Genomic DNA, 18081 nt, shown 5'->3' on the forward strand with positions numbered 1-18081 from the left:
GGACTCTGGCCTACCTTTGAAGCCCACCTACCCGCCCACCACAACATTCTGTTCAGGTCCCTGTAAAATTGAAGCGTGCACAAGTTAACACAGGACCACCACAAGCTTCTCCCTCAAGATCCTCACAGGCATTTCATTCACTCTGCAGAGTGGCGCTGGGAGCCCATGGAGTGGCCCAAGTGCCCACATTACCAGCATAAGGAAACTCAGCCTTGATGGTGGGTTTGTTGTTTGCATATCTCCTCTTTGGCAATTGAAGCTAATGAATCAGTTGTAGATAAACCAGGAATATAGCAGGGCCAAGTACTGCACCAGCACTTATTCATTCATCCATCCATCCACTCATTCATACACTCATCCATCCAACCATCCTCCCCTCCATCCATACATCTATCCATCCACTCAGCCACCCATCTGCCCACCCATCCATCCATCCCTCATCCATCCATCCATCCATGCATTCACTCATCCATCCATCCATCCATTCATCCATCCACCCATCCGTGCATTCACTCATCCATCCATCCACTCATCCATCCATCCACTCATCCATCCAGCCATCCGTCCAGTCATCCATCCACCCATCCACCCATCCACCCATCCACCCATCCACCCATCCACCCATCCACCCATCCACTCACCCACCCACCCACCCATCCATCCATCCATCCATCCATCCATCCATCCATCCATCCATCCATCCATCCATCCATCCATCCATCCATCCATCCATCCATCCATCCATCCATCCATCCATCCATCCATCCATCCATCCATCCATCCATCCATCCATCCACCCATCCATCCACTCACCCATCCGTCTGTCTGCCCATCCATCCATCTGTCCATCCATCCACTCATTCATCCATCCATCCATTCATCCATGCATTCATCTATCCATCCATCCATGCATTCATTCATACATCCATCCACTCATCCACTCATCCACTCATCCATCCATCCATCCATCCATCCATCCATCCATCCATCCATCCATCCATCCATCCATCCATCCATCCATCCATCCATCCATCCATCCATCCATCCATCCATCCATCCATCCATCCATCCATCCATCCATCCATCCATCCATCCATCCATCCATCCATCCATCCATCCATCCATCCACTCTTCCATCCACCCATCCATCCATCCACTCATTTATCCACTCATTCACCCATTCGTTCCTTCAGCAGATGTCTGGTGTGTGCCCTGCAGTCTGCCATGCCTCCCAATCAGCTCCTTTCACCCAAGCTGGAGATGCAATGCAGGGTTAAGCAGTCAGGCATCAGGCTCCAGAGTCCCACGTCTGGGGCTTGAGTCCTGGCTGTGTCTCATTTGGGCAGCATGTACCCCTGTGCCATCTAAGCCCTCTTCCCCCCGTGCCTATTTTTGCATCTATAAGATGAAAACACAAGCCTCCATCTCCCAGGACTGTTGCAAAGACCACATGAGATATAGTATAACATGGAGTACAGTATAAAAATACACGGAGTCGACACTCAGTTAACGGGAGCTGCCATTACCACTCTCATCAGCACCACACCTGCTTTCTTCACTGGCCAGCGGGAACCCTGAGAGTCTTGGATGCATTCACTAGCCTCCAGGGAGGTGAGAACACCCTGATCTCCCATGCTGGGCTGCCTATCCTGAGCCTCGATGGAAAGGTGTGGACGTGCAATGGGAAGGGGCAGAACATTTCTCTCATTCACTTTTGTGCTCAGCCCACCAATACTTTCAGGGCTCCAGGTTGAGGCAAGCAGTACCCTGGCCCCCTGGCCCACCCTCTGAGGCTCTGCTCTCCCGTCCCACTTCAGCACAGGCTCAGGGGAAGGCTGTGCCAGGATGCCCTGGCTGGCTGGGCCCCAGGCCCGGCCCCAAGAGCAAGCCCACAGCTGTAATACTTGGATGCTGTGAGTACACGGTTCCCCAGCATCCGCCACCCGCACAGCCTCAAGCCTGCGCCTCTGAGTGGAGATGACATTCAGGGTGAATTGCTGCTCTTCAGCAGCTGAAGATCTTGGCGTGAGTACCTCTGAGCACTCACAGAAGATGTCACGAATGTCCCACACCCTGGCTTGGCAGAGCACACCTGGGGTCACTCATGAGGACGCAGAACCCAGAGCACTGCCCTGCAGCCTGAGTCCACACACCCCACCTTCCTCCTGGAACCCCTGGTCATCCCTGGAGCTTCAGACATGGAGACAAGCCATCTAGAAGAGGCATGGTCCCCCTCTTCTAGCCGGGGCACCATCCTGGGCGCCTGCCGGCCGTGCCCTTGTCCACTCACGGTGCATCACTAAGTGTCTCCCTGTGCTGGCACTGCTCAGGGTGCCTTGGACACAGAGGCTGACAGCACAGGCAGCCTCAAGCTGGGACACTGGCCTCCAGGGTGGACGGCAGGTCTGACCTGCTCCAGCCAAGGTTCAAACAGAAGCAGGGCCTCCCCCAGGTTGGAAGGGGACCCACTCTGGGGAAGGGTCAGAGCCCACGCCCTCAGCTCCTCAGGTCTGAGTCTAAAGGGCACTTATCCAGGAGTGCAGGATCCCTCCAGCCCCCGCCAGTGGTGCCAGGCCCAGCAGGTGAGTCTGTGAAAGGTCCAGGCACCTGGGGGTCTAGCTAACAAGTTCCTAGGAACCTAATTCCCAGGGGCTTCCAGTCCTGTAAATCTGGGCCCCTCTCCCCCTAGGAGACAGGATTGTCTCAATCTAGGATTCCAGGAGCTGAGTCGGGGGGCTGGATGCAAGGGACTTCAAGGACAGGTGTTCTTGGCTCCCAACCTGGGACCTAGGGGCAGCCTGATGGGAGTGCAGAGCCCAGTGGTCCAGGCAGACTTGGGAGGGTGGCCAGGGCAGACATCTCTGGGGATGCAGCAGGATGGCTAACCCAGTTCTGACTGGTTTGCAGCCCACACGGCAGAGACGGTGGCAGGGAGAGGCCACCTGCCCTGGGAGCCCCGCTGTCAGCAGCCCCTGCCTGACGGAGCACACGTCACCACACTGCTGCCCCCACGCCTCGATGGGCCCTGGGTCTCCACTGGGTAAGATCCAAGATCACCGTGACCACAGGCTGCTGGGCCGGGAGACTTTACCCTCTCTGAACCTGTGTCTGCACCTGTGAAACAGGTCGATTCATTCAGTTGTTCATGAGGCCTACTAAGTGCTGAGCACATGGCTTTGCTTGCCTCCCCACCACAGAGTGTGCCCTGGGAAACATAGGCTCATCAAGCACCTTATACAAACGCTTATCAAACACGTGCTATACAAGCAATTACCCAACAGCTACTAGACAAACGCTTATCGAGCACCTACTATGAATCAGATGCAGGGGATCAGTATGAGAACCCAGAGATAAGTAATATAAGCTTGAGATGGTGCCAAACTTTGCAATGAAGGAAATAAAACCAAGGCTGTGATAGCGAGTTATCAGCAAGGTTCTTTAGAGACAATAGTCAGGGAAGGCTTCTTGGGAGCGGTGACATCTGGATAAGAGCTGAAAGAAGAGAAATCAACCATTCTGAGAGCCAGAGGAGTCAGGCAGATGAAGCAGCTGGTACAAAGGCCCTGAGGCAGGAAGTGGCAGATCCAGGAGAGGGCCGGGTATTCGCTCTCGTCTAAATCTCTTTATGTCCTCCCAGTCCCCCTGACACTACAGAAGCCAGTTTCTGCCCTCATTTGCCGAGCACAAACTCCACATTAGCCTGCAGAGGACTCCCTCCTGGGCCTCTTAACACAGCCCTTCCTCTCCCTGCTCCCTAGTCCCCTCTGGCGGTACCGTTCTCAGGTCAGGGACAGCACTCTCTACACCCATGTCCTCCATGCACCTCCGAGCTCAGGGAGGAACCGCCTGCCAAACATCTACTTCCACTTGGGGTGGAGGAGACATCACAAAGCCACTCAGGCTTGCTCCCAGGCTCTCAGGGCCACATGCAGCCCCACCCCTCACTCCCCAGGCCACTGGCCAGGGTCCCTCAGAGGCTGAACTGGGGCGGGGCTGGGGGGAAGCACTGGTTGCAGGCTGCCCTGTCAGGCTGCTCCTGCCCCAAGACCATAGCGTTTCATAGCAGTTCTTAGAAAGGTCCCCTCCCTGGTCTCCAGATGAGCTCAGCTGCTTCCCAGGGGGAGTGCAGATAAGGGCTCAGAGGCTGGGAACACCCAGAGCCTACTTAGGCAAACCCCTTCTCCATGTGGTGTTACCGAGAAATGGGCCAGGACAGAGCTGTGGCACGCCGGGCACCCCTTGCCATATTTAATGACTGCCTGTACTGTTATTTGGAGTCCTTCAGTGGTACAAATGGTGAAAATGCTTGGCTGCTAACCAAAAGGTTGGAGGTTTGAGTCTACCCAGAGGCACCTAAGAAGAAAAGCCTGGCAATCTACTTTTGAAAAACCAGCCACTGAAAACCGTATGGAGCCCAGTTCTGCTCTGAGACACATGGAGTCACCATGAGTCAGGGTTGACGCTACAGTAACTAGTTTTGGTACTGTTACTTACTTAATAGTTTTCCTGAACCAACTTGCTTTTATTGACTTAAACATTTTTATTTATGTTTATACCTCAACAACCGGCATACTGTAAACTGCACAAGCTTATGGTATGACCTAATTATTTCTAAAGAAATCTTTGTGTCACCCTGGAAATGGATAGCAGTGTCACTAGCCTTAAAAAGGAAGTAACTGTAGAAAAAAGCACAATGAAAACAAAACAATGTAATTAAATTCCCACTAGACCAATTGCCTGCTGAAGGCTCTGAGTCTGTTCTCTCAGGGAGAAAAGGGAGGTTAGAGGTGTTGAAGACACGTTAGCTCCAGACTGAGACCTTCTCTTTAACATTATCAGACAGATTGAAAGAGAATGGGGAGGGGTGTGTTTTCTTTCTGGGTGGTAACATTTTTCCTCAGCTACAACAGCGCTCTATGAAAAATAACAAGACAGTAACAGCACAGGTATTACTTGGTTAGAGTAATACCACCGGCTCTTTCTTTCCACCATCCACTTTATCTGAGTCCACAATGGGGAAGTCCCCCAGAGGCTTCCCTGCCAGTCCAGGTGTGACTATGGGTGCAAGAATCATTGAGCTCCCCTACCTCCGCTCCCCACCCTTTACTTGTTTGCATCATCTGCAGACTAGGGCCTGTGACTGTTTCTGTAAAAGTTTTATTGGGACCCCAACATGCCCACTCATTTACACACTGCCCACAACTGCTTTAACACTTCAGTGAGAGTTGCATAGTTGCAACAAAGGCCATCTGGCCTACAAGGCTGAGCGTATTTATTATCTGACACAGTATAGTAAAAGTGTACAGAAACCTAGTTTAGGTCAACAAACCCTGTGACAGACATGAATAAACCTTGGTCAAGAAAGGACCTCTCACTGGTCAGGGAGGAAGACAGGATATGAGCAAACATCATCCACCATTCATCCATCTATCTACCTATCCATCCATCATCCATCCACCCATTGCCAATTAACCATCCATCATCTACCATCCATCCATCCATCATCCACCATCCATCCATCCACCATCCACCATCTATCCATCCATCTATCTTCCACTATCCATCCATCCGTCCATCCATCCATCCATCCATCCATCCATCCATCCATCCATCCATCCATCCATCCATCCATCCATCATCCACCATCTATCATCCATTCATCCACCCATCCATCATCCACCATCCCTCCAAACATCCATCATCCACCATCCATCCATCCATCCATCCATCCATCCATCCATCCATCCATCCATCCATCCATCCATCCGTCGTCCACCATCTATCCATCTATCATCCATTCATCTACCCATCCATTATCCACCATCCATCCAACCATCCATCATCCACCATCCATCCATCCATCCACCATCTACTATCCATCCATCCATCATCCACCATCTATCCATCTATCATCCATTCATCCACCCATCCATCATCCACCATCCATCCATCATCCACCATCCATCCAACCATCCATCATCCACCATCAATCCATCCACCATCTATCCGTCTATCATCCATTCATCCACCCATCCATCATCCACCATCCATCCAACCATCCATCATCCACCATCCATCCATCTATCCATTTTCCACCATTCATCCATCCACCCATCTAGCCAGCCAGCCAGCGATCCATCCATCATCCACCATCCATCCATCATCTACCATCCATCCATCCATCCATCCATCATCCATCCATCCATCCATCCATCCATCCACCCACCCATCCATCCATCCATCATCCACCATCCACCCATGTATCCATCCATCATCCATCCATCATTCACCATCCACCCGTCCATCCACCCATCCACCCATCCGTCCATCCATCCATCCATCCATCCATCCATCCATGCATCCATCCATCCATCCATCCATCATCTACCATCCATCCATCCATCCATCCATCCATCCATCCATCCATCCATCCATCCATCCATCATTCATCCATCCATTCAGCAAGCACCTGGTGGGGTCCAGTGTGGACCAGGCTGTGCCAGGCACCAGGCATCCAGGGGAAGAGAAACAGGCAGGACCCCTCCTCCCAGAGCACACAGAATAGCTGGTCCCCAAATGGCTGCAAAGCAGTTCTGTTCTTTAGCACCTTCCAGCTGCCCCCCACTGCACTCGATGCTTTCCTGACCCTATGGTGGAGACCTGTCACCTCTGTGTCACAGAGGAGGGAGCCAAGAGCTGGGGCACTCCTCCAGCTCATGTTCCCATGAGGAGCGCAGATGGGATTTGAACCCAGGTCCTCTGACTGCAAAGCCTGTGAGACCCACACCACACGGAAGATGTTGGGTAGATGGAAGGGAAGGAGAAGATTTTGTTGAGATCACAGCCATTGAGTGGGAGGCCACAGCTTCAAAGTCGGAGCTGCCTAGACCAGTCAGGGAAACTGAGGCTGGAGAAGCCACCCCGAGCTGAGGACAGAAGGGGAGCCTGGTGGGAGCTGGTGCTGCACTGAGAGTGGGGGCCAGTGGCTCCCGGTGCAGGTTCTTACTGCTCTGCCAACCCTTCTCTCCCCCTCTCCCGCCCCCCTGCAGCTGCGAGGTGCGCCCAGGACCCGAGTTCCTCACCCGCTCCTACACCTTCCACCCCAACCGCCTCTTTCACGCCTACCAGTTCTACTACGAGGACCCCTCCTGCCAGAAGCCTGCGCACTCTCTGCTCATGAAGGGCAAGGTGCGGCTGCGCCGGGCCTCTTGGGTCACCCGGGGCGCCACCGAGGCCGACTACCACCTGCACAAGGTGGGTATAGTCTTCCATAGCCGCGGCGCGCTGCTTGCCGTCGCCGAGCGCCTCGGCCTGAGCCGGGCCAGTCAGGACTGCGCCCGACGGCTGCCCCCGGCCGGTGCCTGGCTGCCCGGAGCAGTGTATGAGCTGCTGGGTGCCCAGGCTGAGCAGGACTGCGCCGCGGCGCTGGGCTTCACCATGCACGAGCTCAGCCTGGTCCGCGTGCAGCGCCACCTCCAGCCGCAGCCCCGTGCCCCGTCTCGCCTGGTAGAGGAGCTGTACCTGGGGGACATCCACACTGACCCCGCGGAGAGACGGCACTACCGACCCACCGGCTACCAGCGCCCACTGCAGAGCGCCCTGGTGAGTCTGGGGCCCTGAAGGACGAGCCTTGAGCCTCCACACTCAGCAGGTCCTGCCTGGCAACCACCCCACCCTTCGCTCTTATCACGGCCCCTCCCATTGTGGCTTGCCTGCCGCAGGACCTTTGCACAAACCGGTCCGCTGCTTGAGACATCTCCTGGATCTTTACTGGGCTGTTTTTTTTTTGGGGGGGGGAAAGAAGCTCTGTCTACGGCGCCCATGCCTACTCCTCCTTAGCCCACATCCTCCAGACTTGGTCCTCGAGGGCCCTGCAGAGTCCCATTGCTGCTCTTGCTGGACACGTGAGCTTGGTCAGCTCCCCCTTCCCTGAGTTCTAGTCCCCACTCTCCACACTCCTCTATCTGTGGTCTTCCTGGCACTTGGCATGCCCTGAACTTGCACTGTTTATTTACTTGTTTCTTGCCTTCTTCTCCCTCTGGAACGAGACCATCCACGGGACGGGGCTGACACCTTGTACAGGCTCTGGCGCTCGGTTGATGTCAGTAAATGTTTTTGAATAAATTTGGGAAGTGGCAGCTTTCCTCCAGGGTGCTGCTGGTAGAACGCCCCCCCCCCCCCCCATAAAACCTCAATGTGGCGCATGAGCTACATTTCTGCCGGGAGCTAGAGGCCTCGAAGTATGCCCCTCCGTACTAATGTGCAGAGCCGGGCTTCTCAAACTGTAATGTGGACATCCCCTGGGCATCTCTGTTAGACAGCAGAGTCGGATTCCGCAGGTCTGGTCTGACTTTGGTTTCTAACCAGCTCCCAGGTGGGGCTGGTGCTGCTGCTTGATGGGCTGCGCTCGGGAAGCGAGGCTCCCGTCCAAAGGGAAGTGCCCTCTCTTCGAGGTGCCCACCCCAGCCCCCGAAATGAGTTTCGCTCAAGCCAATTAGCGTATATTTTAAGTTAGGCCATCACAAACATAACTCTCCTAACCTGGGGGCTATCTGGTTGCTTGTTTTTGCCCAGTGAGCAAACAGCCAGAAAGGCACTTAGCTTTATTTCTGGGGATGGGGGGAAACAAGTCTTTCCTGTGTCAGGGGCTCCTGGGGGCTGGTGGAGCCTGCTGACCCTGCCTCAGAACAGTGTTTACAAAGCATAACATAAGATAAGCTACATTTCGCCAGAAGCCAATCACAGTCAATCCTCGTAATTTATGGATTACATATTTGCGGATTCTCCGCCTCACTAAATTTTATTTGTAACCCCCAAATCAATACTGTCGGCACTTGCGAGGCCATTTCGAGCACGCGCAGAGAGGTGAAAAAGTTGAGTCGCCCCCCCACACACGTTCCCCGCTGACTTCAAACAAGGCGGCGCTCTGCCTTCTTGTTTCACCTCTCATGCTGCAAACAAGTGTCCCTTTCTCAGTCTGTTTAGTGCCATGTTTTTCACATTTTTGTTGATGATTTAGCTATTTAAAATGGCCCCCAGCATAGTGCTGAAGTGCTGTCTAGTGTTCCTAAGCAGGAGAAGGCTGTGATGTGCCTTACAGAGAAAATATGGGTGTTAGATAAGCTTCCTTGACTTGAGAAATGGTGCTGTCAGCCGTGTGCTCAATGTTAATGAATCAACAACATTAAATTAAAAACTATATTAAACAAGGGGTCTTTACACAGAAAACAAGTTATGTACTGATCAGTTGATGAAAACATTGTGACCAGAGGCTTGCAGGAACTTAACCTAGTGTTTCTTCATGAAGGAATGGCTTAATATTTGCTAATTCAGTGTTTGAGGCAGCTTTATGAACTATACCATGAATAATGAGAGTTGACTGTATATTTGAAATAGTTACCCAAATATTGAAATGTTAGGTTTGGGATATAGGAATATATGTCCTTCTTCATACATAGTCATTCTAGTATTGATGAGTTTAGACAAGGTTTCAAGTATCTGCGACACTGTTAATGTGATCTAAGATATCTGGCTTCCACTGGTGGCAATTCAGAGGTTCTGCTGATGCTACTAGGGGCTGTTACCTATGTTCTCACTTAGAGGAAATATTAACTTTTTATTAGTTAGAGGTTAGTGAAAAAAGAAGCCCAGGTTAAGACTCCAGGTTAAAAACCTCTGTACTCTGCACTCAGTGAGTATTTGTCAAAAGAACAAAGGAATGGAGAGAAGGATGGACAAATGGATGAATAAATGAATGAATGGATGAGAGGGGGAGGGAGGGAGAGATGGATGGATAGATGAATGGGTGGATGAATGGATGGATAGTTGGATGTATTGACAGATGGATGGATGGATGGATGGACGGATGGACGTGTGGACGGGTGGGTGGGTGGGTGGATGGGTGGATGGAGAGTTGGATGGATGGATGGATGGATGACGGATGGATGGATGGATGACAGATGGATGGATGGATGACAGATGGATGGATGAGTGTTGGGTGGATAGATGGGTGGATAGATGGAGGGATGAGTTTTGGTTTCTCTGTCAAGTGTTATTTGAGCCCTAAGCAAACCCTCACATCATTCACATGTATTGAGTGCCCACTGTGTAGTAGATGTACAGGAAGTAAACCAGATGGAACAACTTCTCATCGATGGGGAACAGCAGCTTGTCAAAGGCCCTAAGGGGGCAGCAATGGGGATGAGAACCCATGCCTACCCATCTGCCCTTCTCCTCTGTCTCCCGCCCTCCATCCCCCACTTAAACCCAGAATCTGGGTTGCAGAGAAGGAGAATGACAAGAGGGTCTCATGATCAGAAAATCAGCCCCAGAGTGCTCTTTGTGACCTTAAAATGGCAAGCAACGTTCTAGGTGTCAGTCCTTGCCTGGCATTATCCTGCTTAGAAAGAGAAGGTGTGATCCAGCCCCCACCTTGATATTTGGATAGGAACCCGTGAGGGGTACCAACCTATGTCTTCCCAGGCAGGGCTTGGGGGCCACCGGCATCACTGCCCTGCCTGCTGTGGTCAGCCTGAGTGGCTGTGGAGCCCAAAATGTGACTGAGAAGTAAATCACAGGAATGTATGCAAACACCAACAGTGCCAGATGTGCAGCCATTAACTTAAATGTCTGCTCACCAACAGCCCTCACCCCAGAGGAAAAAAAAAAAAAAGGAGGAAGATAATTTCAAAGAAGGAAAGTCTGCAGAGAAATCCCAAGTAACGAATTAGTCGTTGCCTTCTGCTCTCCGGGGCCCAGCAGTGCCCACGACCCAAACCAGATGGCAAACATGAGCATTTCTAGAAGTTAATTTAAAACCAATTTGATCCCCAAATTCACTGCCTGGATAGAGAATTCTAATCAATCAGCTGACATTGGACCAAAATCATCTGAGCCTGGTAGCACCTCGGGGGTTAATTAGAGACTGCTATGTGCTGTTTGAGAAATAACTTTATATAACAGGATTAAACCGGTAGAGTCTGGTTTCTGCACGAGTGTGAATCCTGCTGGCAGGGGCCTTGGTTATTAACACGTGCGGCTCCAGGGCTCTGCAGAAGGACTCCGGAAGGTTTCGGATAAAGATGACTGCTTTCTCACATCCCCATCGAAAGCACAGAGAAGGAAATGTCTTCTCTCCCCTCTCCCACCTCAAAAGCTTGCAGTTTCTCAATTTGTTTCTGCTCTGCAGAAAATTGCTTGCCACAAGTTACCACCCATTGTTGTTGTTAGATGCTGTCAAGTTGATTCCAACTCATAGCGACCCCATGTGACGGAGTAGAACTGCCCCCATGGGATTTTCTAGACTGTGATCTTTACGGAAGCAGATTGCCAGATCTTTCTCCAGTGGAGCCACTGGAAGGGTTAGAACTGCCAACCTTTCAGTTAGCAGCTAAGCGCTTAACCGTTGCGCCACCAGGGCTCCTGATTACCTGCTAGTATCCCCAGATGTCCTACCCGCAGAAGATAGCTCTTTTTGGGGGGGAAGGGCTGTCCGTGGGGTTATTTGAATATAATCTGTCGTATCTCGTCAATATGCATTCGTGTAACTACAGTCTGAATGTAGCTTGAAACGCCTAAATTACTGTAGGCTTGTATCAGCCTGCATTCCAATTAGCAGCACTCCAGCACAGACAAGGAGCGGCCATTTGCTAGCATTTCCAAGTGTCTTCTTGCCCTCCCGGTAATAATCCCCCAAACCACGTATCATATCGTTTCCTCTATTATGGAAATCAAGGAAAGGTTAGCTTCATCACAGGAATAAATAAGAGCTTTTATAATGTGGCAATCCAGAAAAATTATTTTTTTCTCAATCATGAACTGTTTTCTTTCTAAACCAGAGCTCCCAAACAACACTTATTTGGCGTGAAGCTCGTCTAGCAGCAATCCATGGAAATCTTTTGTTTTTTGCAAGAAAGAAAAGGCTGGAACTGATTCCCCAGCTGGGCCCTCAAAATGCCCCCTTCCCCTTGCCTGTCCCGCTTGGGCTTCTGGCCCTGAGTTTCCTTCTGGAAGGTAACAGCAGGGAATGGTCGCCAGCTCCCACATCAGCCTCACTTTGGCAAGTGGCTGTCCCAAAGACGTGTACTTTTTAGGATGATGCTTTGGACTACATTCTGGTCAGCAGCTCCCTTAAAAAAAGAGAAAAAGAAAATGTCTGTATCTGGTTCCTTTTTGGCCTCTACTGAGCTTTTTCCCTCCAAAATGCAGAGTGACTACTCCCATGCAATTTGGATTAGCATCTGTTTCCTGTTGTACTGTAAACCCAACTCATGAGAATTTGTAAAGCAGGGATGACTGTGAACAAGGTCAAAGACAGAGGAAAACCCATTCACAGCTTGGAACGACCAAGGGCTGTGGCTGTGCCTCAAAGCACAGTGCGGCTGGTCTTCGCTTCTGTAAATAAAGCCAGAATGAACATCTCTGTGCTATAGCTCTTTACGACGTGTCAGCGGGCTGCTTAGCACAGACTCTAAGCACTGGGGTGCAAAGGGTATGAATATTTTGAAGGTTTGTGGTCCTTGTTGCCACATTCACTTTCCAAGGGAGTGGAGGGAATGATGCTCACCTTCCATGTGAAATTTCTGAAGATCAAAAACCTCTCTTCCAAAAAGCCAATGTGTGAGGATCCTTCTACAAGCCAAAGAATGCCAACAAGTGCCCAGGCCTACCACAATCTGTAGGAAACAGGGAAGAACTATCCCTGGAGATGACACGGAGAGAACATAGCCCTGCCTATACCCTGAATTCAGACTTCTAGCCTCAGGAGCTGCGAAAAAATAAATTTATGTCCCATAAAGCCACCACTTTATGGTATATTGTTATTGCTGCCCTGGAAGATTAGGACGCTGTGTTAGGCAGAATTTCAAAAATGACTCCCTAATGATGTCCCATCTTAATACTCAGAACCTGTGAATATGCTGAGGTCTTGCTCTCATGACTATGATATATTATGTGTCACAGTTGACCTTAGGATAGAGAGATTATCCTGGAGAGTTTGGACAATGTAACCACATGAGGCCTTTAAAGAAGTGAGCTTTCACGGGTTGGTGATGGAAGAAGGGGAAGTGAGATAGTTGAAAATTTAGGGAGAGTCACCACAGCATTTCCGGTTTGAAGATGGAGGGGCCGCATGGGAAGGAATGTGAGCAGCCTTAAAGAACTGAGTGGGGCTCCTGCCTGGCAGTCAGCAGGAAAATAGGACATCAGTCCTATACCAACAAGAGACTGAATTCAGCCAACAATCTGAATGAGCTTGGAAGTGAATTTCCCTCCAACACCTCCATATAAGAGCCTAGCCTGCCCAACACCTTGATTTTAACATTGTGATGCCCTGAGCAGAGAAGCCAGCAACACTGTACCAGGATAATGACCTACAGAACTGTGAGCTAATTAAAAGATGTTGTTTTAAGTTACTGAGTTTGTGGTAATTTGCTACACAGCAGAAGAAAACTGATAAACTTCTCAATGCGTGACTACCCTGCCCTAAAAGGTTCACAGATAGAGAGAAATTTTCCCCCAGGATGGATCATACCAAGGGTCTCACCCACATCTGATTTAGATGTTTTAGATGATGAGATTTGGGATGTTTTGAGTTGATGTTATTTAGATGAAAGTTTGGACTTAGAGTTGATGATGGAATTGGTTAGGACTTTTGGGGCGTGAATTCTGGGGATCAGAGCACACACTTTAAAACTCATGTCCACCTGTTACTTCAGACCGTGACCTTGTTTGGAGTTAGTGTCTGCTTATCCAGTTAAGGGAAAGGTTTAAAAATGATATCACCCAGGATTAGGGTGAGCCCTAAATCCAATGACAAGTTTCCTTATAAGAGACAGAATAGGAGAAGACGAAGAGAGACACAGAGAGAAAGGCAATGTGAAGATGGGGGCAGAGATTGGAATGATGACATTACAAGCCAAGGAACACCAAGGAGTACTGGGAGCTACCAGAAGCTAAATGCACACATAAGTAAAATTGTCCTGAAGATAATTCAAAAGCAGTTGCAGCAGTACACTGACAGGGAACTGCCAGAAATTCAAGCCGGATTCAGGAGAGGATGTAGAATCAGGGATATCATTGCTGATGTCTGATGGATCTTGGCTAAAAGCATAGAATACTAGAAAGATCTTTACCTATGTCTTATTGACTGTGCAAAGAAATCTGATCGTGTGGATCATAACAATTTATGGATAACGTTGTAAAGAATGGGAATTCCAGAACACTTAATTGTGCCCATGAGGAATCTGTACATAGACCAAGAGGCAGTCATTCAAACAGAACAAAGTGATACTGCATGGTTTAAAATCAGGAAAGGTGTGCGTCAGGGTTGTATCTTTTCACCATACCTATTCAGTCTGTATCCTGAGCAAATAATCTGAGAAGCTGGACTATATGAAGAAGAACACAGCTCCAGGATTAGAGGAAGACTCATAAACAACCTGCATTATGTAGATAATATAACTTTGCTTGCTGAGAGTGAAGAGGACTTGAACTATTTAGTGATGAAAATCAAAGACGACAGCAGTCAGTATAGATTACACCTCATCATAAAGAGAACAAAAATCCTCACAACTGGACCAATAAGCAACATCATGATAAACAGAGAAAATATTGACGTTCTCAAGGGTTTCATTTTACTTGGATCAACAATCAATGCTCATGGAAGCAGCAGTCAAGAAATCAAGCGATGTATTACATTGGGCAAATCTGCTGCAAAAGACCTCTTTAAAGTGTTAAAAAAACAAAGATGTCACTTTGGGTACTAAGGTGTGCCTGACCCAAGCCATGGTATTTTCAGCCACTTCAGATACATGCAAAAGCTGAATAATGATTAAAGAAGACCAAAGAAAAATTGATGCCTTTGATGATGGTGTTGGTGAAGAACATTAAATATACCATGTACTGCCAGAAGAACAAACAAATCTGTCTTGGAAGAAGTACAGCCAAAATGTTTCTTAGAAGTTAAGGTGGCTAGACTTCATCTCACATACTTTGGACATGTTATCATGTTATCATGCATGGTAAAGTAGAGGGGCAGTGAAAAAGAGAAAGACCTTCAAGGAGATGGATTGACACAGTGGCTGCAAAAAAGAACTCAAACGTAGCAACGATTTTGAGGATGGTGCAGGACCAGGCTGTTTCATTCTGTTGCACATAGTGTCGCTGTGAGTTGGAACCAACTCAATGGCACCTAACAACAATAACACCACTAGAAGCTAGGAGAAAGGCCTGGAATAGATTCTCCCTTAGAACTTCCAAAGGGAGCCAACCCCACCAACACCTTGATTCCAGACTCTGGCCTTCAGAAATGAAAGAAAAATCTAAGAAAGAGGAAGACAAAATGTCAAACACAAGAGGGACACAATGGAGATTTCTAAGTTGATGGTGAAAAGAAATCTCATCATGACCATTGTAAACCAGCGAACTAATTGGGACCTCCAGGACATTGTTTCACTGAAGTGAGAATGCTCAGTATGGTTCTCTTTTTCCTTATTTTAATGAGCATGCTTTTAACGGTTTACCGTTAAAAATGAGACTTTCTGTTAATGTTTGGTTTAAGATTTAGGAAGACCCCTTAGATCCTTTAAATTTCTACATTGGTAAAAAGTTTCTGTTGTTGTTTTTCAATAAAATGGCTTTGGATTTCATAAAGAATAAAAAAAAACCCTCCATTCTGTCGCCTTTGCCACGAGACCAGGAGAATTGCATGTTACCTGGCTACCATTAATGAATGCTTTGATCAAAGATTCTGTAGAAGAATCCTGATCAAATGAGGGAAATGTAGAACAGAAATCCAAATTCTCATGGAATCCAGACTTTCTGGAACCATGGAGGCTGGATGAACCCATGAAATTATTGCTCTGAGATAATCTTAAAACCTTAAGCCTTAAACCAAAAGTGTACTCCGAAGTCTTCTTAAAACCAATCAATAGTTTAACTTAATTAGTAAAGAATGTCCACCTTGAGCATTGTGTTCCTTTAAGATCTATCTATGTGGGATTGAAAACAGCATGTCAAAAGATGAGATGGGAACCTTAGGGAACGATGAGTTTGTGTGAATGGGGGAAGAACAACTCAGAAAAGGAGGGTGAGAATGGTCGCACAACTTGCAAAATGTAATCAATGCCGCTGAATTGTACATGTAGAAATTGTGAAATTGGTGCATGTTCTGCTGTGTATATTTTCAACAACAGCAAAAAAAAAAAAAAAAAAAAAAATCAAATAAATTATTTTAAAAAGAAAGAAAGGGCCCTGGGGGCTACTTTATATGGGGTGGTCAGGAAAAGGCTTTCTGTGGCCTCTCGTTGACCTGAGACCTAAAGGAAAAGAAGGAGCCCTCCATGCACTGTTTTTGGGGAGAGCATCCCAGGTAGAGAAGACAACACGGGCAATGGCCTGGAGGAGGGAAGGAGCAAAGAGGGCCATGTGGCTGGAGGGAGGGAGGGGGACAGTGATTGGTGATGAGATGGGCTGGCCACTCGGGACCTTGTCAGTTGGGTACAGAGCTGAGATTTCCTGCTTTGGAAAACTACCTCCTCTCTGTTTGTCTTTTGACAGCACCATTCTCACCCCTGCCTGGTCTGTGGCCTCGTGTCCCATGCTGATGAGCACCACCCACCCGTCTTGCCCCCTCCGGTGGCTCTGGCCCTGCGCCTGCAAGGCCGCTGGGTCAGCTCTGGCTGCGAGGCACGGCCTGCTGTGCTCTTCCTCACCAGACTCTTCACCTTCCATGGGCACAACCGCTCCTGGGAGGGCCACTACCACCACTTCTCAGACCCAGCCTGCCAGCAGCCCACCTTCACCGTGTATGCCACCGGCCGCTACACTAATGGCACGCCATCCGCCAAGGTCCGTGGAGGCACTGAGCTTGTGTTCGAGGTGACACGGGCCCATGTGACCCCCATGGACCAGGTCACCACGGCCATGCTCAACTTCTCGAAGCCGGGCAGCTGTGGGGGGCCGGGAGCCTGGTCCATGGGGACGGAACGGGATGTCACAGCCACCAACGGGTGTATGCCACTGGGCATCAGGCTCCCCCATGTGGAATATGAGCTTTTCAAGATGGAGCAAGACCCCCGTGGCCAAAGCCTTCTCTTCATTGGACAACGGCCCACCGACGGGTCAAGTCCTGATACCCCCGAGAAGCGTCCCACATCATTCCAAGCCCCCCTGGTCCTGTGTGATGAGATGGCCCAGGACTTCCCGATACTCCTGCCTCACAGGCCTCTGCTGGGAAAACCCCCCAGCGGAGGGGGTCCACGTCCTCCTGTAGCCCCTCTCCCCTTTCTGCTCCTTGTTCTAGGGTTGGCCTTCCTTGGGTGGCTTTGAAATTGGTCTTCGATGTCAAGAATGGCTTCTTGGGATGCCTTTCTGGCCCTGGGGTGATTGAGGGCTGTGACTAGGCCTCAAAACATGAGTGTGGCTAGATTTTCCTATTATAAATAACACCAGAATGAACATCTTTGTGCTATAGCTCTTTACAACTTTTCAGCTATCCAGGACTCCCTCCTGGACATGGAGCTCCTCAAACTATCTGTGTAAAGGACTCGTTTTCTTTCCAACCAGTTATGGATGAGTACACAGCCCTGATGCTTGTAAACTCAGCTCGTGAGTCAACAGCCCGTGGAAAGTCTATACCCGGCTTGGGGATAGACGTCCACTGATCTCACACTTCAGTGTGGTACAAAGGGCAGAGTGCTATCAAGGTTCCTAAACGCTCACTCCCGTGCGTTCCTCATCGTAGGCTGTTCACAGTCCAGCACCAGCCAGCACACCCCATAGCCTCCCAGCTTCTCTTCTCACCCACACCCTTGGGATTCTGTGAAATGGGGTGAGACGACACGAATGATTCTCTGCCACGTCTGTGGGTTATTTTCAAGATTCTTAACTGAATTTAGGAACACAGACACCAGCTGGGGCTGTGAATTAAAGATGCTGCTTCAAGCTTTTCGTACTTTTCGAAAGGGCCCCTCTCTTCAGGGCCACTCAGCTTTCTCAATCGGACTACTGACATTTGTCGGCATCTCCTGTGCTTCTGCGGCTCAGACCCCAGCTATCACTGTGAGGCTGTGCCTCCCGCCC

General features: G+C 49.5%; 1 protein-coding gene across 1 annotated transcript in view; it reads left to right on the forward strand.

Moving 5' to 3' along the window:
• Nucleotides 1–17573, forward strand: part of APCDD1L (APC down-regulated 1 like) — an 86262-nt gene extending 68689 nt beyond the window's left edge. Inside the window, exons 2-4 of the mRNA XM_049869755.1 lie at nt 2908–3040; nt 7050–7602; nt 16558–17573. Of these exons, the coding sequence (XP_049725712.1) occupies nt 2908–3040; nt 7050–7602; nt 16558–17328 (1457 nt within the window). The 3' untranslated portion in view covers nt 17329–17573. The remainder of the gene's footprint in view (nt 1–2907; nt 3041–7049; nt 7603–16557) is intronic.
• Nucleotides 17574–18081: the final 508 nt, after the last annotated feature.

Source organism: Elephas maximus, chromosome 25 (assembly GCF_024166365.1).
Source record: "Elephas maximus indicus isolate mEleMax1 chromosome 25, mEleMax1 primary haplotype, whole genome shotgun sequence".
In the NCBI taxonomy this organism is placed as follows: Eukaryota; Metazoa; Chordata; class Mammalia; order Proboscidea; family Elephantidae; genus Elephas; species Elephas maximus.